The sequence below is a fragment of the Saccopteryx bilineata genome, chromosome 11 (genome assembly GCF_036850765.1).
Source record: "Saccopteryx bilineata isolate mSacBil1 chromosome 11, mSacBil1_pri_phased_curated, whole genome shotgun sequence".
Taxonomy (NCBI): Eukaryota; Metazoa; Chordata; class Mammalia; order Chiroptera; family Emballonuridae; genus Saccopteryx; species Saccopteryx bilineata.
Window position 1 is genome coordinate 48,378,779 of NC_089500.1, and position 26,352 is coordinate 48,405,130.

Genomic DNA, 26,352 nt, shown 5'->3' on the forward strand with positions numbered 1-26,352 from the left:
AGGTTCGATTCCCGGCCAGGGCACACGGGAGAGGCGCCCATCTGCTTCTCCACCCCTCCCCCTCTTCTTCCTCTCTGACTCTCTCTTCCCCTCCCGCAGCCGAGGCTCCATTGGAGCAGGGATGGCCCGGGTGCTGGAGATGGCTCCTTGGCCTCTGCCCCGGGCGCTGGGGTGGCTCTGGTCACGGCAGAGCGACCCCCCCCCCCGGAGGGGCAGAGCATCGCCCCCTGGTGGGCAGAGCGTTGCCCCCTGGTGGGCGTGCCAGGTGGATCCTGGTTGGGCGCATGCGGGAGTCTGACTGTCTCTCCCCGTTTCCAGCTTCGGAAAAATACAAAAAATAAATAAATAAATAAATAAAACAAAACAAGTTATGCATCCCCATGTTCACTGCAGCATTGTTTACAAAAGCCAAGATCTGGAACAGCCAAAATGTCCATCAGTGGATGAGTGGATTAAAAAGCGGTGCTACACAATGATATTCTATGTGACCGTGAAAAAGGAAATCTTACGTTTTGTGATGGCTGGGATGAACCTGAAGATTATTATGCTAAGTGAAATAAGCCAGGTTGAGTAAGACAAATACTGTGTGATCTCACTTATATGTGGAATCTAAATGAACACAATACACTGAGGAACAAAATAGAAACAGAGGCAAGGTCACAGAAAACAGCTGTTGGAAGGAAGGAGGAAGCAGGATCAAAGAAGGTGAAGGGATTAGCTAAAATCATATATACATATGTATGGCTAGTAGCCACAGACACCATCACAGCCTCCTGGCCTGTGCAGATTCACATTTGATTCGAACAGATGGTAATAAAACAACAAAGCCAAGAACTGGTGGGCCATTACCTTTAATCCTAGCTCACACTCGGCAGGTGAGAAATACACACAGTGGGAAAACACTTCCCTTTCCATTCTGAGCTCCCAAAACCACTGACTTATCCGAGGTTCCTAGAATCAAAAGTTTCTACCTCACCAGATTTATTCACCTGTTGGGCAGATAAAATATATTATGCTCACTTTGTTAAAGATGGTGCTGCCCATATGGAAGTTTGTCGCCCAGGTGATATTAATGTGTGTTAGGGGTGGGCTGTGAGCAGGCAGGATCCTTGTAGCCTGGGGCTTGGTTTTAGGACTAAGCCTTTCCCACCCTTTTTGATGTGGGGTGGTGCAATCCCATCATGCCTCCGATAGGTGACTTTGTATTAGAGACTTCCCTATTTTGTATATTGGATTAAAGGTTTTGATTTCTACATTATAAAGTGGGGCAAACCCAGAGCTTCCTCTCTCTCAGTTCCTGAGATTAGCATTAGAAGAGGGAGCAGAGAGGAGAGCAGAGAGAGGCCACATGGAGGAGGCCAGGAGAAGCAGCCAAGATGGCGGAGTGCTGAAGGAGAAGTCAGTGCAGAGTTTGTGCAGGGAGAAGGAAGGACATGGGGAACAGAGGTGAATAAGGCTGGTGAGCTAGAAACCTTTGATTCTAGAAAACTCGGGTAAGTCAGTAGCTTTGTGAGCACCGCATAAGTGGGTTTTGGAGCCCAGTGTGTTTTTACTTGCCCGCCAGGTGCAAGCTAGGATTAAAAATAATGGCCCACCAGTTCCTGGCTCCGTTGTTTCATTACTATCTGTCCGAATCCAATGTGAGCCCGCATGGCCTAGGCGGCTGTGATGGTGGCTGCAGCCACTAGCTTCACATCACCTCTGTTCCCCATCTCAGGATCTTCTCTCTGCACAAACTGGCTTCTCCTTCAGCACTCCACCATCTTGGCTGCTTCTCATCTCCTCCACGTGGGCTTTCTCTGCTCTCCTTTATAGCCTTTAATCCAATATACAAATGACAAGTCTGTGATACAAAGTCACTTATCTGAGGCATAAAGGGATTACTCATGAGAGTGCACCACCCCACATCATGCAACAGTCAAGAGTGTGGGGAAAAGCTTAGTCTTAAAACTAAGTCTTAGGCTATAACAACCCTGCCTGCTTACAGCCTGTCCCCCACACCCAATGCTAACTATAAGCGAGCAAACATATATATCATATTTACAAACTTATTTGACCAACAACATAACACATAGATACAGACAACAGGGTAGCAATTCCAAGAGGGAAAGGGAGCATGGAGGTAGGGGGTGGGGGGACAAAAGGTGTGAAGCAGGGATGGAAAGAGACTTTGCATGGGGAAGGGGGGACATGAATCAGTGGGTAGAGGGTGTTATATTGAGTGGGACTTTTGAAACCATGTCAACACAATAATTTAAAAATTAAAATGAAAAAAAAAAAAAGAAATGCTCTTGCCAAAGTTAACAGTGAGCTCTTGGTAACTGATCAGCTGGCTTTTAAAAACCAGTTTAAATGTCACTTGACTTTGTTTTGGTATTCAATATTATTAGCCATTTTCTTCCTGAAAGTCTGCCTCTTTATTCCCACCATACTATTCTAAAAATGTATTAAATCATAAAATACTTCAAACAAACAAAAAGAACTATATTATTCACATTTTCCCATTTTTACTGAACATATTGGGGTGACGCTGGTTAATAAAATTATACAGGTTTCAGGTGCACAATTTTATAAATCATCTGTACACTGTACTGTGTATTCACCAAGTCTTCATTTTATACTTCTCCCCCCATCACCTTGCCCCCAGCAGTCTCTACATTCTTATCCCTGTAAATTATTATTCTTTTTTTTTTCTATTTTGCTAATCCCTTTATCTCCCTACCCTTCCCCCAGGTCCACAGCTGTCAGCCTGCTGTCTCTCCATGAATGTTGGTTTGTTTGTTAGTTCACTTTGTTCATTCGACTCCACATGAGTGAAATCTTGTACTTATCTTTCCCTGACTGGCTTATCTCACTTAGCATAATACTCTCCAGATCCATCCATGCTTTGCAAACAGTGAGATTTCCTTCTTTTCTTTAAAGCTGAGTAGTATTCCATTGTGTAAATGTACCATCGCCTTTTTATCCATTCATCAACTGATGGACACTTCAGATGCTTCCACACATTGGCTATTGTAAATAACGCTTCAGTTAACATAGAAGATCATACAGTGTTTCAAAATAGTGTTTTGGGTTTCTTTTGATAAATTCCCATAAGTGGAAACCCAGGGTCATAAGGCAGTTCTACTTTTAATGTTTTGAGGTAACTCGATACTGCTTTCCATAGTGGCTGCACCATCTGCATTCCCACCAGCAGTGTACCAGGGTTCCCTTTTCTCCACATCCTCACACTTATTGTTTGTTGACTTATTGATGATAGCTATTCTGACAGGTGTGAAGTGATATTTCATTATGGTTTTAATTTGCATTTCTCTGATGATTAGTGACACTGAGCATCTTTTCATATATATATATATATGCCATCTGTATGTCCTCTTTAGAAAAGTGTCTATTCAGGTCCTCTGCCCATTTAAGTGGATTGTTTTGTTCCTTTGGTGTCGAGTTTTAGAAGTTTTTTAAATTTTGGTTATTAATCCCTTACCATATATATGGGTGAAGTATGTTCTCTTGTTCTGTGGGTGGTCTTTTCATTTTGTTGATGGTTTCCTTTGCTATGCAAAACCTTTTTCATTTGATGTAGTCCCATGATTTTAATATTTTCTCTCATTTCCCTTGCCCGAGTATATCTGAAAAAATATTGCTAAGAGAAATGTCTGAGTTTTTATTGCCTGTTTCCTTTTAGGCTTTTTATGGTTTTGAGTCTAACATTTAAGTTTTTAATTCATTTTGGATTTAGTCTTGTGTATGCTTTAAGTAGGTGGTCTAGTTTCATTTTTTTGTATGTATCTGTCCAATATTCCCAAAACCATTTATTGAATAGACTGTTTTAACCCCATTGCATTATTTTGCCTCCTTGTCAAATATTGACTATAAAGGTGTGGGATTATCATATTTCCCCATGTATATAAGAAGAACCTTTTTTGAAAAATTTGGGGTCTAAAAACTGGGTGTGTCTTATACAGTGGTTGTAGATTTTTTCTTACATTTCCTGCTTTTTCTCACTTGTTTTTGCACTCGTTGTAGATGAAGAAAACTTGAGTTCAATAACTTTATGTAATTTTTTTTTCAAATTTTGAGCCCTAAAATTAAGGTGCGTCTTATACATGGGAGTGTCTTATACATGAGGAAATATGGTATTTCAGGGTTCTCTATTCTGTCCTATTGATTTATATGCCTGCGAATGCCATGTAGCACAGTTTGATATCAGGTAGCGTGATTGCCCCAACTCTGTTCTTCATTATCAAGATTGCTGTTGCTGTATTCAGGATCTTTTGTGATTCCATATAAATAATTTGAATGTTTGTTCTAGTTCTGTGAAATGGTATTGACTCTACAGATTGCTCTGAGCAATATCAACATTTTAATTATGTTAATTCTTCCTATGTATGAACACAAATTAAGTTTCCACTTACTTGTGTCTTGTTGAATGTCTTTCTTCAATGTTTTATAATTTCCCAAGTGCAGGTCTTTTACATCCTTGGTTAAATTTATTTCTACGTACTTTTTGTAATGCAATTGTGAATAAGATTACTGTCTTAGTTTCCTTCTCATTATTAGTGTATAAAAATGCAACGGATTTCTGGGCCCTGGCCGGTTGGCTCAGCGGTAGAGCATCGGCCTGGCGTGCGGGGGACCAGGGTTCGATTCCCGGCCAGGGCACATAGGAGAAGCGCTCATTTGCTTCTCCACCCCCCCCCCTCCTTCCTCTCTGTCTCTCTCTTCCCCTCCTGGAGCCAAGGCTCCATTGGAGCAAAGATGGCCTGGGCGCTGGGGATGGCTCCTTGGGCTCTGCCCCAGGCGCTAGAGTGGCTCTGGTCGCAGCAGAGCGACGCCCCCAGAGGGGCAGAGCATCGCCCCCTGGTGGGCAGAGCTGGCCCCTGGTGGGCGTGCCGGGTGGATCCCGGTGGGGCGCATGCGGGAGTCTGTCTGACTCTCTCCTCGTTTCCAGCTTCAGAAAAAAAAAAAAATCTAAAAATGCAATGGATTTCTGGATGTTTATTTTTTATCCTGCTACATTACTGAATTCATTTGTTGGTTCTAGCAGTTTTTTTGGTGGAATCTATTGTTCTCTGTGTATTGTACTATGCATTCTGCAAATAATGACAGTTTTACTTTTTTCCATTTTAGATTCCTTTTTTCTTGTCTCATTGTTATGGCTAGGATTTATTGTACTTTGTTCAGTAAGAGTGGTGAAAGTGGATATCCCTGTCTTGTTCCCGATACTAAGGGAAATGCTTATAGTTTTTATTCATTGAGTATGATGGCTGTGGGTTTGTCATATATGGTCTTTATTACATTGATGTATGCCTCCTCTATTCCCACTTTCCTGAGAGTTATTATCATAAATAGGTGCTAAATTTTACCAAATGCTTTTTCTGTATTATTACTATGATCCTGTTGTTTTTCTCCTTCATTTTGTCTTTGTGGGATATATTTATTGGTTTATGGATATTGTACCAACCTTGCATACTCGAAATAAAACCACTTAATCATGGTGTATGATCTTTTTAATGTATTGCTGGATCCGGTTTACTACTATTTTGTTGAGGATTTTAGCATCCATGTTCATCAGAGATGTTAGCCTATAATTTTCTTTCTTTGTAGTGCCTTTATCTGGTTTTGGAGTTAAGATAATGCTGGCCTCGTAAAATGAGCTCAGGAATCTTCCTTCCTCTTGAATTTTTTCTAATAGTTTGAGAAGGTTAGGTTGAGTTCTTTGAATGTTTGGCAAAACTCACCAGAGAAGCCATCTGATAAAGGACTTTGGTTTGCTGGGAGTTTTGTATTTCTGTGATATCAGTTGTTACTTTAACTCTTTCATTTCCAATTTTATTTTTCTTGGGTCCTCTCTCTTTCTTGTTGAGTCTGGTTAAAGGTTTATCAATTTTGTTTACCTTTTTAAAGACCCAGCTCTTGGTTTCAATGAACTTTTGTATTTTTTATTTTAGCCTTTATGTCATTTATTTTCACTCTGATCTATTATTTCCTTCCTTCTACTTCCTCCAGGCTTTTAGTTTGTTATTTTTCTGGTGTTCTTAGGTGCAGGGTTAGATCATTTATTTCAGATTTTCTTGCTTCTTAAGGTATGGCTGTAGTGCTATGAACTCCTCTCTCAGGACTGCTTTCACTGTGTCCCATAAATCTTGGGTTGTTGTATGTTCATTTCCATTTGTGTCAAAGAAATTTTTGATTTTTCTTGATTTCAATGTTAATCCATTTTATTTAATAACATTCTATTTAGCTTCCAAGTGTTTGTCTATTTTACAATTTCTCAATTGTATTGATAGTTGATTTCTAGTCTCATGCCATTGTGGTCAGAGAAGTTGCCAGATATGATTTCAATCTATAAATTTATTGAGACTTGTTTTGTGTCCTAACATATGGTCTATCCTAGAAAATGTACCATAAGCACTTGAAAAGAATGTATATTCTACTTCTAGGGGGTGAAACATTCTAAAGATACCAATCAGTTATCTAGCGTGTCATTTAAGGCCACTATTTCTTTGATTTTTGTGTGTGGAGGATCTATCAATTGATGTTAATGGGGTGTTAAATCCCCTGCTATTATTGTATTCCTGTTGATCTTTTCCTTTATGTCTATCAAAATCTATTTTATCTATTTAGGTACTCCAATATTGGGTGCATAAATATTTACAATGGTTATATCCTCTTGCTGGATTGTTCTCTTTATCATTATGTAGTGATCTTCTTTGTCCCTTACTATAGACTTTGTTTTCTAGGCTATTTTGTCAGATATAAGTATTGCTATCCCAGCTTTTTTTTCTTATTTCCATTTCCATGAAATATTTTTTCCATCCCTTAACTTTTAGTCTATGTGTATTTTTTGTTCTGGAGTGTGCCTCTTGGAGACAGCATATATATGGGCCTTGTTTTCAAGTCCATGCAGCTACCCAATGTCTTCTGAATGGAGCATTTACCCATTTACATTTAAGGTTATTATTGATATATACTTATTATCATTTTATTCTTTAAACCTATAATCCCCTTTCTTTTTATTTTTTTTCTTTCCTCTTCCTATAGAAGGCCCTTTAACATTTCTTGCAGTACTGGATGGGTGGTAATGAACTCTTTAAGACTTTCTTAATGTCTGGGAAGCTCTTTATTTCTCCTTCGATTTTAAATGATAGCTTTGCTGGATAGAGTAGTGTTGGTTGTAGGTTCTTATTTTGCATCACTTGAAGTATTTTTTGCCAAACCCTTCTGGCAGGAAGAGTTTCTGTTGAGAAGTCAGATGTTAGCTTTATGGAGGCTCCTTTGTAACTAATTAATTGCTTTTCTCTTGCAGTTTTTAATATTCTTTGTTTCTTATATTTGGTATTTTAATTATGATGTGTCTTGGTGTAGGCCTCTTTGAGTTCATCTTTAATGGGACTCTCTGTGCTTCTTGAACTGGTGTGACATTTTTCTTCATCAAGTTAGGGAAATTTTCTGCTATGATTTCTTCAAAAAGTTCTCTACCCTTTGTTCATTCTCTTCTCCTTCAGGAACCCCTAACATGCAAATGTTGTTTCTCTTCATGTTGTCACAGAGGTCTTTTAGCGTTTCCTCAGCCGTTTTGAGCCTCTTTTCTTTTTGCTGCTCTGCTTCTATGTTTATGTTTATCTTGTCCTCTATTTTGCTGATTCAATCCTCTGCTTTGTCCAACCTGCTATTGGTTCCTTCTAGTGCAGTTTTCATTTCAGATATTGTATTTGCCATTTCTGAATGGTTCTTTTCTTATGGTTTCAGTGTCCTTTTTAATGCTTACTAAGTTCTCTGATCATTCATTCTTACTCTAAGAGCCTTGAGCATTCTAATAGCCATTACTTTAAACTCTGTGTCTGTTAGTTTGGTTACTTCTATTTCACTCAATTACTTTTCTGGGGATTTCTCTTGCTGATTCATTTGGGGCATATTACTTTGCCCATTTTGTCTGTATATTAGGTAGATCTGCTCTGACTCCTAAGTTTGTTGTGATGTCTTTATGAGGAAGGTGGGCTTAGTAGTACTAACCTCAATGCCACCTGAGCTCCTTGCTCTAAGAATGTTTCTTGAGAGTTATAGTTATCCTTTTGTATGTGAGTCTTGAATGCTGCTAGTCCTTTTGTGGGTAGAGTTAACCCTTCATGCTGGCTGACTCTAAAGGTTAATTTTGACCATGTGTATTAAATGCTGTGCAGTGTCCTACAGGGAATAGTTATTCTTAGTAGGGTCTGCAGTACTCTTCCTTTGGGGAAATTGCTTGTGTGGCTAGTTAAGTCTAGCATTGCAGCAGTCTGTCACCATCTGCTGGTTATGTTGGTTCTGGGTGCTCTTAGGTGGGGTTCAGGTAAAGTTGATTCACAGAAGCTCTCCTGGAACTGCAGGATCTAGCTGGGTCAGAGAAGCAGGTGAGCAGCATTGTTTCTGATTCCCTCCACTTCCATAGGGCAGGCAGGAGTGTTTTCTCCTGTGTTGGCCTATCTGTAAGATCACCGCAGTGTTCTCTACTACACTGCCTGGGAACTTTTATCTCCTAACAAATGGAGTAAGCAGGACAACAAACAGGGTGTCACTGCAGGCACCTGGCCTCCCTGTCAGGTGCCACTCCAAGCACGCAGACTAGTGCCTCAGATTCAGCAAGTGCCTGCCAAGCTCCAACTGGCTTCTCCAAACTACCCAACACATAAAGCCCAGAGGTTCCCTCTACATAAGACCATTTTCTGTACAACAAACAAGAGAGAGACTATATAGAAAAGGCTGGGGAGGTGCAGTAGCTCGCCAACATAGAATAGATCTGAATTATGAAAATCCCAGGTAAAAGTCAATTACTTTTGGCCACTATAGGCAATTATTAAAAAGTTTGTAGATAGGCATTTGTAGAATAGTTATTAAGCATCATTTCCCATACAAATTCAGTCACCTCTTGAAAAAATAAACTGATTTTATACCTATTTTAATAATTTTTATCCTCAGATTTTTACACTTTACCTTTATCAAGATTTTTGACCTGCAAATTACAATAAACAATTAGATATTACTTTCAAGTCTTGTGTCAATTAAATACTCCTCTGACACTGTTATGGATCTTTAGTTAGGGTTTTAAACCTTAAAAATATACCATACAACTATTTCTCTAATAATGTATGTATTCCTTCAGGTTTTTTGTTTTGTTTTTCAGAACTCTTTAAGATGAAATAGCAGAAGAAATAAGATGCATACACACATTTTTAGAAATACTAATTTATAATACTAACCCAAAGCTCTATGATTTTTCCCAAATTCCAGTGCTATTTATTTCTACCATACTTCTGCTGTAACAATCTCTCAAGTTTTAATGTATGTTTTAGTTTATTTGTTTATTTATATTAAATGAGAGGAGGGGAGGCAGAGACAGATTCTGCATGTGCCCCGACTGGGATCCACCTGGCAAGTCCCCTACCAGGCGATGCTCTGCCCATCTGGGGCCACTACTCTGTTTTAGCACCTGAGGCAAGGCCATGGAGCCATCCTCAGTGCTCGGGGCAACTTGTTCCAACCGAGCCATGGCTGCAGGAGGGGAAGAGAGAGAAGGAGGGAGGGAGAGAGAGAAGGGGAGGGGAAATAGAGAAGCAGATGGCTGCTTCTCCTGTGTTGTGCCCTGACCGGGAATCAAACCCAAAATTTCCATAGACCAGGCCAACCAACGCTCTACCACTGAACCAACTAGCCAACAAATTTAAAACTTAAAAGTTTAACTTATATAAATCAAATACACAACTCCAAACATGAAATTAATACAGAATATTTGAGGCGAGGAAGCTTTTGGCAATAGGAGCAACAAACAAGGAATAATCAAGTGTTTCAAAAACCAAAATAAGCCTGACCAGGCGGTGGCGCAGTGGATAGAGCGTTGGACTGGGATGCAGAGGACCCAGGTTCGAGACCCTGAGGTCGCCAGCTTGAGGGCGGGCTCATTTGGTTTGAGCAAGAGCCCACCAGCTTGAACCCAAGGTCGCTGGCTCCAGCAAGGGGTTACTAAAGTCTGCTGAAGGCCGACAGTCAGGGCATGTATGAGAGAGCAATCAATGAACAACTAAGGTGTTGCAACGCGCAATGAAAAACTAATGATTGATGCTTTTTATCTCTCTCCGTTCCTGTCTGTCTGTCCCTGTCTATCCCTCTCTGATTCACTCTCTGTCTCTGTAAAAAATAAATAAATAATTTTTTTTAAAAAAAGTCACGTGATGGGGAGCATGGCTAGAGATGAGTAGGGAAGCAAGGCAAGAAGTCAATCAGTTTAATCTGTTACAGCTCTGAGACTAGGAACCTTTCTGTTTTTTTATACCTTTGTGCAGGTTATTTTATTCTGTTACACCATTAGCCTTTTCTCAGTAATTAGCAGAAACTATATTCTTATTTTTCACACTCAATATTTCTAGTAATAGAAATAAGAAAAAAAATTTTAATAAGTTTTGATTGGTATCCAAGAATTTAACTATACTTTGCACAGATTATGTATTTTTAAAACTTTATTTTTTCCACTTATAAAAGACCTAATTAAAAAAAATTTAGATGTATAAAAAGGTTATAACCATTTATTTTTAAACAGTTCTTTCTAGGTTATTTTGCTACTTAATATCCTTTCTCAAGCAATATGTTATATTACAACATGAAGTAAATAGTTTATTTTGGTTTTATTGAGTTTAACACAAAGCTTTATTTATTTATATTTTTTTACTTATTCATTTTAGAGAGAGACAGAAGGGGGCAGGGGAGGAGAAGGAAGTATCAACTCCTATACATGCCTTGACCAGGCAAGTCTGAGGTTTCGAAACAGCGATCTCTGCTTTCCAGGTTGACACTTTATCCACTGCACCATCTCAGGTCAGGCTAATACAAAGTTTTACAATAACTGCTTCGAAGTTTGTACTGCCAAATACTATATATATTTTAATTTTTACCTTTCATAACAAAAATTCTATCCTGTCATTAATAAAAAAATATATTGTTTTGGTATGCACTAGGTTCTTAAATGTTTATTACTCAATTTTCTTAGCTTCTGTTTAATTTAAAACCAATGCCAATAGAACTCTACTACATAAAAAGATAAAATACCAATTTTACCTTTAAATAGGCCTGTTTTTCTTCTAAAAATAAAAGTCTACAGAATAATGGTAATTACACAACAGAATGGCAAAGACAAGCAATACCTTCTAGCAATTTGTTGGAAGAGAACATGATTTTACTTTTTAAATTGGGCGAAGTTTCTTAGACTTTTTAAAATATCACCTTATTAGATATCTACAGGCATTCTCTTCCAGAAACATAAAAGTTGAAGATGAAGGATCTCATTTTGGCAAAATATCCACTCACTACAGGAGTCTCTTTAAGCTGATGCAGCTATCTATACTGGGCATTCACTAGAACAGGGGTTGGGAAACTTTTTGGCTGAGAGAGCCATGAATGCTACATATTTTAAAACGTAATTCCGTGAGAGCCACACAACGACCCATGTACGTTAAGCATTATCCAATAAAAATTTGGTGTTGTCCCAGAGGACAGCTGTGATTGGCTCCAGCCACCTGCAACCATGAACATGAGTGGTAGAAAATGAATGGATTGTAATACATGAGAATGTTTTATATTTTTAACGTTATTACTTTTTAAAATTAAAGATTTGTCTGCGAGCCAGATGCAGCCATCAAAAGAGCCACATCTGGCTCGTAAGCCATAGGTTCCCTACTCCTGCACTAGAACATCTTCAAGGAACCTCAAATTTACTTTCCTGTCAAAATCTATTCTTTCTTCTCTGACACCCATGTCTCAGTGAATGGTAAGTACAGGGCTCCCATCTACTTTGCTGCCTCAATCAGAAACCTGAGAGTCATTCCTAACTCCTAACCCTCCCATGCCCCATATATGTAGTCAGTCACTAAGACCTGATCATATCACCCTATAATTTCCAAAATTCTTCCACTTCTTTCTCAACTAATTACTACCTTTGATTACTAATAATCTATTGTTTGGATTATTGAAAAGGCTTTCTTAACTGATTTCTATGCCTCTAGTGTTACAGTTTCTCTAGTCTTTTCTCTAGGGTGAAGAGCGTTTGTGTTCTTTTTTACTATTATTCAACGAGAGAAGGGGCCGCAGATACAGACTTCCACATGCGCCTCAACCAGGATCCACTGGCAAGCCTACTAAGGGGCGATGCTCTGCCCAGCTGGGGCATTGAGCTCTTCTCAGCTCTGGAGGCAGAGATCATGGAGCCATCCTCAGTGCCCGGGGTCAACTCACTCCAATTGAGCCATGACTTGAGGAGGAGAAGAGAGAGAGAAGTGAGAGGGGAAGGGGTGGAGAAGAAGATGGGCACTTCCCCTGTGTGCCCTGACTGGGAATTGAACCTGAGACATCCACCCACAGGCTGGGCAGATGCTCTCCTACTGAGCCAACTGGCCAGGGCCATGTTTGTTTTCTCTAAAAAGAAAATCTGATTAAGGGGCTTCAATGTCCTTGTCCCCTCTTGCTCCCAGTATGAAGTCCAAACTCTTTAATATGAAATAGAAGGCCCTACATGATTTGCTTCATTCCCTTTCTTGGCTCATCTCTTTCCTTTCATCTTGTATTTATTCTATGCTACCTGCATAATGAATTTCTTTGAGAGCCTCATATGCACCATGTTTTCATATTTAGCCCAGAAGACATTTTGCAACATTCACTATATAAGAATATCATTAACAAATCTTCATTATCATGATTCTGCATTTGCAAATTAGCTTGTTAACATTTATTTGTAAATCCCTCCTCCCGCCCCCAAATCAATGGTCATGGCATTTTTATGGTCATTTGCACAAAGCTGTGAAAAAATCTGAGTTGCTAGATCCACACACCCTCAGCTCAGGTCAAACAAAGCTCTCATACTGTAAACATGTGTCCTTCCTACGATCTATATATCTAATACCACTTCTTTTTTCTCTTGTACTTTTGTGCTTTTCGTTGGTGATGTGACTGTTTAAAATGGTCCCCCCCGCGCCTGACCAGGCAGTGGCGCAGTGGATAGAGCGTTGGACTGGGATGCGGAGGACAAATAAAACAAAATTATGTATTGGACAACTGACCAAACTGTTGTGACTGGAGGCTTGCAGAAACCCGACCTTGCTTTTGTCTAGGTATAATGGTTCAGTATTCACTAATTCAGTGTTCATAAGTGACTTGCTGACATAACTACTACAAATAATGAGAACTGACTATATATGAATATTTCTATGTAAAAAATTTCTATAAGCAAGTTAAAGTTTGCTTTTTGAAAATTGTGATATATACTGTCAAATTTCCCTCTAGAAAGGTTTTTGGTTTTTTTTTTTAGTGAGAGACAGACTGGAAGGGAGAGAGATGAGAAGTGTCAATTCTTCATTTTGGTTTTAGTTGTTCATTGATTGCTTTCTCATGCCTACCGGGTGGGGCTCCGGTAGAACAAGTGACCCCTTGCTCAAGCCAGCAACCTTGGGCTCAATCCAGTGACTATGGATCATGTCTATGATCCCATGCTCAAGTTGTGACCCTGCACTCAAGATAGTTAGCCTGCACTTGAGACAGACGAGTCTGCACTCATGCTGGTGACCTCAGGGTTTCAAACCTGGGTCCTCAGCACCCCAGGCCAATGCTCTATCCACTTCGCAACGTCCTGGTCAGGCTAAAAAGAAATTTTTAAAGAAAAATTTAAATGTGCTTTTTAAATGTTTTCAAAAGTATACCTTTTTGGCCCTGGCCAGTTGGTTAGCAGTGGAGCGGTGACTGGGCATGTGAAAATCCCTAGTTCGATTCCTAGTCATAGCACACAGAAGAAGCAACCATCTGCTTCTCCACCCCTGCCCTGTCTCTCTCTCTCTCCTCCCCCTCCCACAGCCATGGCTTGGTTTGAGCAAGTTGGTCTAGGGCGCTGAGAATGGCTTGGTGGCCCCACAGAGCAGCTGCCCTAGATGGGCAGAGCAATGCCTGGCACGGGTCTTGCCAGGTGGATCCCAGTCGGGGCGCATGCGGGAGTCTGTCTCTCTGCCTCCTGCCTCTTACTTTAAAGAAAAAGTGAATTAAAATTCATTCAAATAAAATGTAATCTATTGTTTTGCCCCGAATAGAAAAGTATTGAGCCCAGAATGGTTAAAACAGTTGGTTAAGAGCATTGTCCTGAAATAAGGTTGTGGGCTTGATCCCTGGTCAGGGCACACATGGGAGGCAACCAAAGAATGAACAACTAAGTGGAACAACAAATGAATGCTTTCTTTCCCCCTCCCCATGTCTCTCTAAAATCAATAAAAATTAAGCCCTGGCCGACAGCTCGGATGACTGGAGCATCATTTTGGAGTGTGAAGGTTGCAAGTTCAATTCCTTGGTTAGGACACATATAGGAGCAGCTCAATGCTCCTGTGTGTCTCTCTCCCTCCCTGTCTCTCTCTTTCTCAAAACAAAAACAAAGCCAAAAAAAGTATTGAATTCGCTAACTATATAGTTATTATTAAAACAAAAATCAATGTGAGCAAATTGAAAACAAGTAGTTATGACATTCATATTTTATATATCTAATATTGTGCATTCACTACATTTCAAAATGTTTTGATGAAGCCCTGGCCGGTTGGCTCAGTGGTAGAGTGCTGACCTGGCGTGCAGGAGTCCCGGGTTCGATTCCCAGCCAGGGCACACAGGAGAAGCGCCCATCTGCTTCTCCACCCCTCCCTCCTCCTTCCTCTCTGTCTCTCTCTTCCCCTCCTGCAGCCAAGGCTACATTGGAGCAAAGTTGGTCCGGGTGCTGAGGATGGCTCCGTGGCCTCTGCCTCAGGAGCTAGAATGGCTCTGGTTGCGACAGAGCAACGTCCCAGAGGGGCAGAGCATCGCCCCCTGGTGGGTATGCGGGTGGATCCCGGTCAGGCGCATGCGGGAGTCTGTCTGCCTCCCCATTTCCAACTTCAGAAAAATTAAAAAATAAATAAATAAAATGTTTTGATGAATAAGTGAGTAAAGTAACTAAACTCAAAGTAATATACCAAGAGATAGTCTGGTTAAGCATGTAAACAACTAATGAAATGAATTATTTATTTACATTTATTTTAATTAGATGGCAATAATAACTACAAAAACAACACCTAACACTTACTGAGCAGTTATAACAGTATAGCTACTGTGTTTAGCACTTAAAATGTATTATCTCACTTAATTTTCAAAATACTCTGAAAACCAATTACTGTTACTTTCCTCATTTACAGATGCAGGACCTGACACACAGAGGGTTAAGTAACTCATCCAAGGTCATACAACAAGTGAGACAGTTAAGACTCCAGAGTTCCAGTGGTTCTACTGTGTCAAACTGAACACCTTTTAAAGCTTCAAGTTATAGAAATATGTCTCTAACAGCTTGAGGTATTTATTACAAATGAAGACTCCTGGCTCTCAGTCCGAGCTTACTGAATTATAATTTCTGGAGGTAGAATTTAGGAGCCTATATAATAGACATCTCATGAGCCACAGTGAAGTTTGAGAGCCACCACTTTTAAGGTATATGACTGACCCTTATTCCTATACTTAACACACACCTATTGACTATAACCAGGAAGCATCTTCTTTGTATCTTTGTTTATATTATCAGCTACTCTGGAATGCCCATTATATTTATCCTTCAAAACCTACTCAAAGTTTGATCCCACCAAGCCTTTTCTGAATGTGCATTTCTCTCTTCTTCTGATCTGTCACTGAACTTTAAACTCCTATACAAGATTTCTCTTATGCTATTTTAAAAGTAGTATATTTAATTGATAAGCAAGAGAGGACAGTTTTCTCTTCACCTCCTTACATGGTACCTGCCTAGAATAGATGCAGTGTTTTTTAAAGGTTGAATTAAAGAATTGAATTACAAATCCTTTTACCCATCAATATTTACGACTTGACCTAAAAGATAAATATTAAGTCAACAAATTAATATATGAACCTGGCTTCTTTAACTGAATGGAGTGGGAAAAGACAAAATAAATTTAATCTATAGTAAGTTAACATATCAAATTAATTTACTAGTTATCTACATCTCCTCTAAGCTGTGACAACTTCAGAATACTTACAACTTCAACAATTGCTCTAGCCTCAAAATGTCCATATATATAAGGTGGGTGACAAGAAAACAGCAGCTCCATGACTAAGACAAAATGCATGTTGACCATTTCTGAAATTATCAATTTAGGGTGGCAACAATTAATATCAGTTTCCTGCATTACTTATTACTTATTAACTGTTACATTTCATCTTGGAAATAGCTGAGAACTTTTATAGATACTTGAATAAATAAAAAGGCATGGAAAACAGGGTTTGGTACATATTAAATTTTTATTGAGCTCCAAGGACCACATCTAAATTTAAAAAATCAAATATATATGTATATGTTCTCAAGGATTTTATTCCATTATAATATGAATCTCCAAAAAATATGAATTTGCTTGCTTTGGTTTTCTGGAGTAAAAACTTAATGTGAAAATAGCGTGAATGGTTTTATTCTAGTCCATTGAAGCTGTCACATTAAGAGGAGACAAAGTTTTTAATCAAAGCTGATGTTTTTCTTTCTTTCTACCTTTCATTAGAGGCGGAGACTTTTACATACTTAGTCTCCAGTTCCTTAGCACATCCTAAGAATTCAAGCCAGACCTTGGCACAATATTTCAGAACTGTTCCTTGTTTCTGTCCTTTTAAAACATGTGTATAACAATTATGTGTATATAAAAGTAAAAATTTTAAAGTCTTATTAAAAATTAAAAGAACACATTTGATTAAGTTTTATCATATATAAGAGTGAAAATTTCCACAATATTCTGTGGAAAACTGTATTAAAACTCAACAGGCCTACCTGTGGTGGCACAGTGGATAAGGCATCAATCTGTAGTGATGAGGTTGCCGGTTCGAAGCCTTGGGATTGCTCAGTCAAGGCATACACTCAAGGCACATATAAGAAGAAACTACGAGTTGATGCTAACCATTCTCTCCTTCTCCTCATCTCTCTCTCCTCTCTCTAAAATAAATAAATAAAATCTTTAAAAAAACCCTCAACAGATTAAGAATTTTGTGATTCTGATACTATTTTGTGCTTTTACCCAACAGAATGTTACAGCACTATTAGCTGTTTGCTTGCTCAGAGCCAAATATAGAAAAAAGTTTGTTGAAGTCAACTATATCAACCTTTGTTGTATTGTTAAGGCCCTCATTTTATAATAGTACCTATTTGGGAAATAGGTATTTAAAATTCCATGAAGCGAAAACTAAGAGGACTCTTCAACCAAGGAACACTGAAAAAGCCACACCGAGACTGGCAGAGGAGAACAGAAGCTCCATATCCACGCATGCTGCAAATGGCTTTTCACCAGTCTACCTGAATCATTACCAGCTAGAAGCAGCGGTCATTGGGACTTGGACATGAGCTGCAAAGTATAGAATGGTGACAACTCCAGTGCCATGTGGACTTTTCCTGGATGTGGACTTTTCCTGGACTCCTGCTCCCTGTGACAGCTCCTAACAGACTGAACTGTGGTTGGGTTGCATTTTTCAGGGATTTGACATGGTGATGGGGCCAACTTGGACTTGGTGAACATGTTAAGGACACTACTCTTTTATGGATTCTTGCTGTATTGGCCAAGAGTTTGCTTAAAGGCTTTTAATCACTGTAAAAAAAAATAGAAGACTGGATAAAGAAGATGGGGCACATATACACCATGGTATACTAGTCAGCTAGAAGAAATGATGACATCGGATCACTTACAGCAGAATGGTGGAATCTTGATAACATTGTGTGGAGTGAAATAAGTGAATCAGAAAAAAACAAGAACTACAGGATTCCATACATTGGTGGGACATAAAAACGAGACTAAGAGACATGGACAGGAGTGTGGTGGTTACGGGGGGTGGGGGAAGGGAAGGAGGGGGAGGGGGAGGGGTACAAAGAAAACTGGATAGAGGGTGACGGAGGACGATCTCTCTTTGGGTGATGGGTATGCAACAGAATTAAATGACAAGATAACCTGGAAATGTTTTCTTTGAATATATGTACCCTGATTTATTGATGTCACCCCATTAAAATAAAAATTTATTTATAAAAAAAAATTCCATGAAGCAAGTTACCTATAAATTTACATGCATAATTTACATACATAAATTACTTCTCACTTGAGAGAATTTACTCATGTTGTTTACCATAAGTATTGACAATAGAATATATGCTATATAATACCTAAAAAAAATGGTACACGAGATTTTTGGGTTTTTTTAAATTTTATTTACTGACGACAGAGAGAGGACGGAGCGGAGAAGTTTCAACTCATAGTTACTTCACTTTAGTTGTTCACTGATTGTCACATGTGCCTTGACTGGGCAAGCCCAGGGCTTCAAACCAGTGATCTCAACATTCCAGGTCAACACTTTATCCACTGCACTACCTGGAGTCATTTTTGCTAAGTCCCACCATCTTCAGCTTCCCCCCAGGATTGGAATTTTAAACTAATCAGTCTCAAATTTCCTGGTCAGCACCAGTGAGAAAACCAACCTGATAAAACCCCTTAACTTCTTTTAAGGTGACCTTGCCTGAAATGCATCACATTTTAAAATTTATTGATTTGAGAGAGAGAGAGAAAGGCGGGGGAGGATGGGAAGGAGCAGGAAGCATCAACTCATAGTTACTTCTCATATGTGCTTTGACCAGGCAAGCCTGGAGTTTTGAACTCATGACCTCAGCATTCCAGTTCCACAATATATCCACTGCGGCACCACAGGTCAGGTGAAATATATCACTCTTTAACTGGCAAGCAGGCAATACTCAATACACATTAGCTGCTCCTTTTTCTATTGTTATCTGGTCGTTACTGTTACCATCACCACATAGCACGATCTTCTTCTTCTTCTTCTTCTTCTTCTTCATCATCATCATCACCACCACCACTACCACCACCACCACCACCTCCACATAGCACCAAAGTGAAACAAAATCATCATCATCACCACCACTACCACCACCACTACATAGCACCAAAGTGAAACAAAATCATCACCATCACCACCACCACCACCACCACCACCACCACATAGCACCAAAGTGAAACAAAATCATCATCATCATCACCACCACCACATAGCACCAAAGTGAAACAAAATCATCATCATCACCACCACTACCACCACCACCACCACCACTACATAGCACCAAAGTGAAACAAAATCATCACCATCACCACCACCACCACCACCACCACCACCACATAGCACCAAAGTGAAACAAAATCATCATCATCATCACCACCACCACCTAGCACCAAGTGAAACAAAATCATCATCATCACCACCACTACCACCACCACCACCACATAGCACCAAAGTGAAACAAAATCATCATCATCACCACCACTACCACCACCACCACCACCACCACATAGCACCAAAGTGAAACAAAATCACCACCACCACCACCACCACCACCACATAGCACCAACGAAAAACGAAAGAGAGCCTAGAAACAGGCCAGAGAATAAAAGAATCTGTAAATGCTAACCGTGGCATTTTGAATCAGTGGAAAATGTTAGATTTAATAAATAGCACAGGTGAACTATATCATCTAAAGAAAAAAGAGTAAACATTAATTCCAGAGTAAACAGCTAAATTAGCTGCAATATAAATCAAAACAAAAACATGTAAACAGCATTTTTAAAATGATTTTTAGCTATTAAAAGTATTCTTAAAACACAAAATCCAGAAGTTATAAAAGAAAAATATTTATACTTTTTTAAAATAAAAGGAAAATATCAGATAAAATAAAGACAAGCAGAGATATGGAGAAAATTGTTTGTAACATAAAAAAAAAGAAAAATCTGTAAGAAAATAAACCTAATAGCAAGGTGGCAAAGGTTCTGATCAAGCAGTTCACAACATAGAAAAATGCATAGTAGCCTTCAATTGAAAAGCAAACAGTAATTTTAAGGTATCTTTATCATATATATAACAAAAACAAACGTTTGCAGATATTTTGGGATAAAAAGGTATGCTTATAAATTTCAATCATCCTTTTAAAAAATCTGAAAATACAAAAAAGGGCTCTGAACCTGTTAACATCCCTGGTTCTGAATATCATCAAAAAGATAAAGCAATGTTCACCATGCCAATGATTAGAGGACTTAAAAACTAAAACAAAACAAAAAAAGTAGAAAAGGAATCACTGACCCTTACTGTTAGAAGAAAACTAAGCTCATCAGGCCCGACCACTCAGCACAGGAAGGTAGTAACACTGATAGATCATCTAAACCCAGCATTTACACCAACAGCCCAGGTGGTTCGAAGATTCAATAAAGCACTGCTGGCTATTAAAAATTAGTTCCTTATAACTTTCTAACTATTTATAAATGGTAATTAATAAACTGTTATAGAATTCTGTCAGAAATCAAAAGCAACTTTCAGTGTCTGCTTATATTAAAATTCATGTTCTAAGGCAGTGATTTTCAATCGTTTTCATCTCATGGAACACAAACTACTAAAACTTTGCGGCACACCCCAAAATATACACTGCTCACAAATATTAGGGGATATTTCAAAATGAATGTGAAGCGATTAAAAAAAAGGACTCGATTTTTTTTATTAAACAAGAACATCAGAAAAGCAAACGACAAGTCAAAGAAAGTTGTTCAATTATGCAAATGAGATGCAAAACCAACTTTTATTTCATTGGTGAAAATGCAATACAAAAGGCTGAAAGTAATAGAGTATCTGCAAGTTCCCTGATCCTGAAAGTGTATTTTGAAATATCCCAATTTTTGTGAGTATACAGTACTTTCTGCCAATATGACAAAAAAAAAAGTATAATTTTGATTATTCACACCAGACAACTACTGTTATGTTGGCTGTTGGCATTTTTTATTTGACAATCTAAGGGAAAAGAGGTCAGTGCCCCTGACTAAATATCAGGTATTGCATGTTTTAAAAATTCTTTATGGCATACCGGTTGAAAACTGTTATTCTAAGGCATTATTTACTACTTTTTTTGAGATGTCTACCTGTCTCCATGATTTTTCTATTACTGGTGAGGCCTGGGAATATCAGAAATGTCTTTCAGAGCCTTCAGATAGAATTCTTCTAGACCCAAATGTTAAACTCAATGACAGCTATATGCTCTCTTACTATTTATTTTCTTATTCTATTTTAGAGGTTTTCTAACTTAAAGAGCATCCTCTTGTACAGCAATTAGGAGATAAAAAGAAGACATACTAGATGTTCCCTGTTATATACTATTTCAACTTTCCTAAGTTATGGATCTGTGGCTTCCTTCTTACCTCTAGATGTAAGCTTATCTCTAAAAATCATTTATGTTTTCATTAGGTTTTCCTACTAAGCATCAATCACTGAAAATCCTACTCATCCTCTGACAATATCCAAAGAGGTTCTTCACCCTCTCTTCTACCTGACCTTTACTACACATTCCTCCTTTTGACTTAAGTTCTACTAGTTAGCCCTCCACCAAAAAACCGAAAACAACAAAAAAAGTAAACAGAAACTAAGCCACAGTAGGAGCGGCTAAGAGGGTGTGAAGGAAGGTATGAGATCTGACGAAGGGGTGGGCTTTAGTGCCATCATAATTTCCACCTGCCACTATCCCTACCAAATTCTTTCATATGGCTAATTATTGTCTTTTCCCAATCACTAACGGTGATATAGAAATACAGATACTACAATCCCCATTCTACCCTGACTCCCTTCCTTAAAAATGCTTCCCAAGCTTTTAATAATAAAATGTATGAGGAAATTTTAGACATTTTTTTAGGTAGCATATTGTCTATTAGAATCTTTGATTTTTTTTTTTTTTTTTGGATTTTTTTTTGAGAGAGAAGAGAGAAAGAAAAAGTGTGGGAGGAGCAGGAAGCATCAACAGTAGTACTATAGTTGCTTCTCTTGTGTGCCTTGACTGGGCAAGCCCAGTGTTTTGAACCAGCGACCTCAGCATTTCAGGTTGATACTTTATTCACTTCACTGCCATAGGTCAGGCTGTCCATTAGAATCTTAAACCATAGGTTCTTACCGGTTTTCTAATATGTTTCCTTAAGTACAGGATACACATCTCAAAGTCCAGAATTACCTTTCTTGTTACTTTTAATACAAACCCAAGACAATATGATTCCTATCTCCAAAGGTTCTAAAATTTACATATCACTATCTTTTTTCTATTTGTCCTAATTTAGTTCAAAATAGGAAATAATTTGTTGTTGGTGGTGGTAGTTAGATCTTTTTTTATATTAAAAGTATAGTTGACATACTACATTAATTTCAGACATACTATATTAATTTTAGGTGTACAACAGTGTGCTGGACATCTATATACCTTACAAAGTGATCACAAGTCTAAGAACCTTCTGTCACTGTACATAGTTATTACAATATCATTGACTATACTCCCTACTACTCACATCCCTGTGACTTATTTTATAACTGAAATTTGGGACTTCTTGATCCCCTTTACCGTTTTTGCCTAATCCCCAAAGCACCTCCACTCTGTCAACTATCAATTTGTTCTGTCTCTATGAATTTGTTTGGTTTTGCTTGTTTGCATTGTCCTTCAGATTCCACATATAAGTGAAATCATACAGAATTTGTCTTTCTCTGAGTTATTTCACTTAGCATTATACCCTCTAGATCCATCCATGTTGTTGCAAATGGCAAAGTTTCATTCTTTTTATGGCCGAATAATATTCCATTGTATAGACATATGCCACATCTTCTTATCCCATTCAACTGTTGATGGACACGTAGGTTGCTTCTGTATCTTGGCTACTGTAAATAATGCTGCAATGAACATTGTGGTGCATATATCTTTTAAAAATAGCATTTGTTATTTCTGTAGATAAATACAGAAGTGGAATTGTGATTATATGGTAGTTCTATTTTGAATTATTTTAGGAACCTCCACACTGTTTACCATAGTGGCTGCACCAATTTACAATCTCATCAACAGTGTATGAGGGTTCCCTTTACTCCACATCCTCAACAACATTGAAGTTTATTTCTTATTTTGATAATAGCCATTCTGCCAAGTGTAAGGTGATATTTCATTGTCATTTTAATTTGCATTTCCCTGATGATTAATGATAATGACAATCTTTTCATGTGTCTGTTGGCTATTGGTATGCCTACTTTGGAGACATGTCTATTTTAAATAGCAAATATCTCTAAGCTTCCTTTACGAAATTAAACTTTTCCAGATATTCTGCTTATAAAACACAAATTCCCAGAAGGTGTCGGAATATCTGACATTTTATGTTCAGATATTGTTGCCTTAAAAGAAGATACTACCTATGTCCACACTGTTCAAATAAATAGTCTAACCATATTTATACAATCAAATGGTGTATTTCCATATACTGTATTTCCCTATGTATAAGATGCGCCCCTTTTTGAAAAATTTGGGGTCTAAAAACTGGGTGCATCTTATACAGTGGTTGCAGATTTTTTTACTTGCATTTACCGCTTTTCTGCACTTGTTTTTGCGCTCACTGTTGTAGATTTTTTTACTTATTTAGGGACAATCTGACACTAGCAGGAAGAGAGAAGAAATCAACTATAGAAGTTTGTACCTGAGTGAAAAGATCCTGGGATAGTATCAAGATTGAGATCATTGTCAAGTCATTTAAGAAGTGTGGCATTTCAAATGCCATAGGTGGAACTGAGGACGAGGCAATATATGAAGACAGTGATTTGTTGTCATCAGATACAGATGAGGACAAGCTAATGGATGGGAGTGTTGACAATGAGGAGTTGTATGAATTTTATGATGAATAAAACTTGAGTTCGCCTGACCAGGCAGTGGCACAGTGAATAGAGCGTCAGACTAGGATGTGGAAGGACCCAGGTTCAAGAACCCGAGGTCTCCAGCTTGAGTGTGGGCTCATCTGGCTTGAGCAAAAAGAGCTCACCAGCTTGGACCCAAGGTCACTGGTTCAAGCAAGGGGTTACTTGGTCTCCTGAAGGCCCGCGGTCAAGGCACAGATGAGAAAGCAATCAATGAACAACTAAGGTGTCGCAACAAAAAACTGATGCTTCTCATCTCTCTCCCTTCCTGTCTATCTGTCCCTATCTATCCTTCTTTCTGACTCTCTCTCTGTCCCTATAAAAAACAAACAAAAACTTGAGTACAACAACTTTATGTAATACATTTTTTTTTCGAATTTTGGGCCCCAAAATTAAGGTGCGTCTTATACATGTGAGCATCTTATATGTGGAAAAATACAGTATATGTCTAACTTATTTAACTATTAGGTTACCTCCTCTTCCCTTCTGTGAAAGAGATGGCTACTTTTCCACAAAAAAGTCATCCTCCCCTTCTATGGTTGTCACTGGATAGCAGCTGCCCCGCCAAACACTATTTTCCCAACCCTACTTACAACCAGGTATATCCATATGACTTGTTTACATCAATACCATGTAAGAACTGATGTGTGCCAGAGTTTTTAAGAAGCGTGATTGCTGGAGATATATTTAGAGAATAATATATACAGAAAAGAAACCCTGGCCGGTTGGCTCAGTGGTAGAGCACCAGTCTGGCATGTGGATGTCCCAGGTTCAATTGCAGGTCAGGGCACACAGAAGAAGCGCCCATCTGCTTCTCCATTTCCCCCACTTCCTCTCCTCCTGCAGCCATGGCTCAATTAGAGTGAGTTGGCCCCAGGTGCTGAGGATGGCTCCATGGCCTCTGCCTCAGGCACTAAGAAGAGCTCAATTGCTGAGCAATGAAACAATACCCCAGATGGGCAGAACATCACCCCCTATAGGCCTTGCCAAGTGGATCCTGGTTGGAGGAGCATGCAGGATTCTGTCTCTCTGCCTCCACTCCTCTCACTGAAGGAAAAAAAAAAAAAGGAACCCTCTTAAATATGTACTTTCCTTACTGCTCTTTAACATTTACAAGTCACTGTCAAATCAAAACTCAGTATTTTGCCTGACCAGGCAGTGGCACAGTGGATAGAGCGTTGGACTGGGATGTGGAAGGACCCAGGTTCGAGACCCCAAGGTCGCCAGCTTGAGTGCGGGCTCATCTGGTTTGAGCAAAATCCCACCAGCTTGAACCCAAGGTCGCTGGCTCCAGCAAGGGGTTACTCGGTTTGCTGAAGGCCCGCGGTCAAGGCACATATGAGAAAGCAATCAATGAACAACTAAGGTGTTGCAATGCGCAATGAAAAACTAATGATTGATGCTTCTCATCTCTCTCCGTTCCTGTCTGTCTGTCCCTGTCTATCCCTCTGACTCACTCTGTCTCTGTAAAAAAAAAAATAATTTTTAAAAATTCTTAAAAAAAACCTCAGTATTTCCATCATATTAAAGTAGAAGGTTTATGTGAATTCATCCAAAGTGTTGATGCCACCAGTTTAGCATTAGGCCTGCCATTCCAAAGAGTCTTGAGTCAAAAGCATCTATGGTTACTTCAAGAGTTCTTAGTGAGGAGCTAGCTATTTATTTGTTGACATTCCTTTTTTCATGCCCGTGGTAGATAAACACTACCAACAGATTGTTACACTTTCTTACATTTAAAAATATTTATCAAGTGCCTACTATGTGCAATTATTCCAGATATTTGGAATAACTTTTGTAACTGAAACAAAGATCACAGCCCTCATGAAACTTACATTTAAGTAGGCATTCCCATCATTTAGACTTAGCACAACAGTTTTAAAGGTATGTGTCAACCTTTTTTGTAGACTCAGTAAACATGGGTAATGACAGAATTGTTGGACTGATGTGTGAAGAGGCAGTACTGTAGATATTCTATATGGGATAATAATGCTACAAAATCAAGCTAATATTCCCACTAGAAAACAATGCTTCAGCTTATTAGAGAGGACAAACGGTACATTCTTAGATACAACTGAAAAAAATAAAAGAAAACCAAGAAGAAAAAGCTTCTAACACAGTGAAGGAAATCACTGTCAATGAAGCATGATGCAGTGACAAGAGTAGGAAACAAAAGTTCCATTTGGAGCTTTAGATGAGGCTTTTCATCCAGAGGATGAAGAATTTCATGTAACAATGATTTTATAGCAGGGGTCGGGAACCTATGGCTCGTGAGCCAGATGTGGCTCTTTTGATGGCTGCCATCTGGCTCACAGACAAATCTTTAATAAAAAAAAATAATGTTAGCCCTGGCCGGTTGGCTCAGCGGTACAGCGTCGGCCTGGCGTGCAGGGGACCGGGGTTCGATTCCCGGCCAGGGCACATAGGAGAAACGCCCATTTGCTTCTCCACCCCCCCCCTTCCTCTCTGTCTCTCTCTTCCCCTCCCGCAGCCAAGATGGCCCGAGCGTTGGGGATGGCTCCTTGGCCTCTGCCCTAGGCGCTAGAGTGGCTCTGG

The 26,352-nt window shown here is 39.0% G+C and overlaps 1 protein-coding gene across 3 annotated transcripts in view; it reads right to left on the bottom strand.

Moving 5' to 3' along the window:
- Positions 1-26,352, bottom strand: part of YES1 (YES proto-oncogene 1, Src family tyrosine kinase) — a 76,338-nt gene that overhangs the window by 38,828 nt on the left and 11,158 nt on the right. The window contains exon 2 of one of the 3 annotated variants that reach the window (XM_066246291.1): positions 16,841-17,002. The exons of 1 other annotated variant lie outside the window; for it this stretch is intronic. In XM_066246291.1, coding sequence (XP_066102388.1) covers positions 16,841-16,866 — 26 coding nt within the window. In that variant the 5' untranslated portion in view covers positions 16,867-17,002. Of the gene's footprint in view, positions 1-1,595; positions 1,733-16,840; positions 17,003-26,352 lie in introns of those variants that run through there. One more of the 3 variants, XM_066246293.1, reaches the window with a different exon arrangement.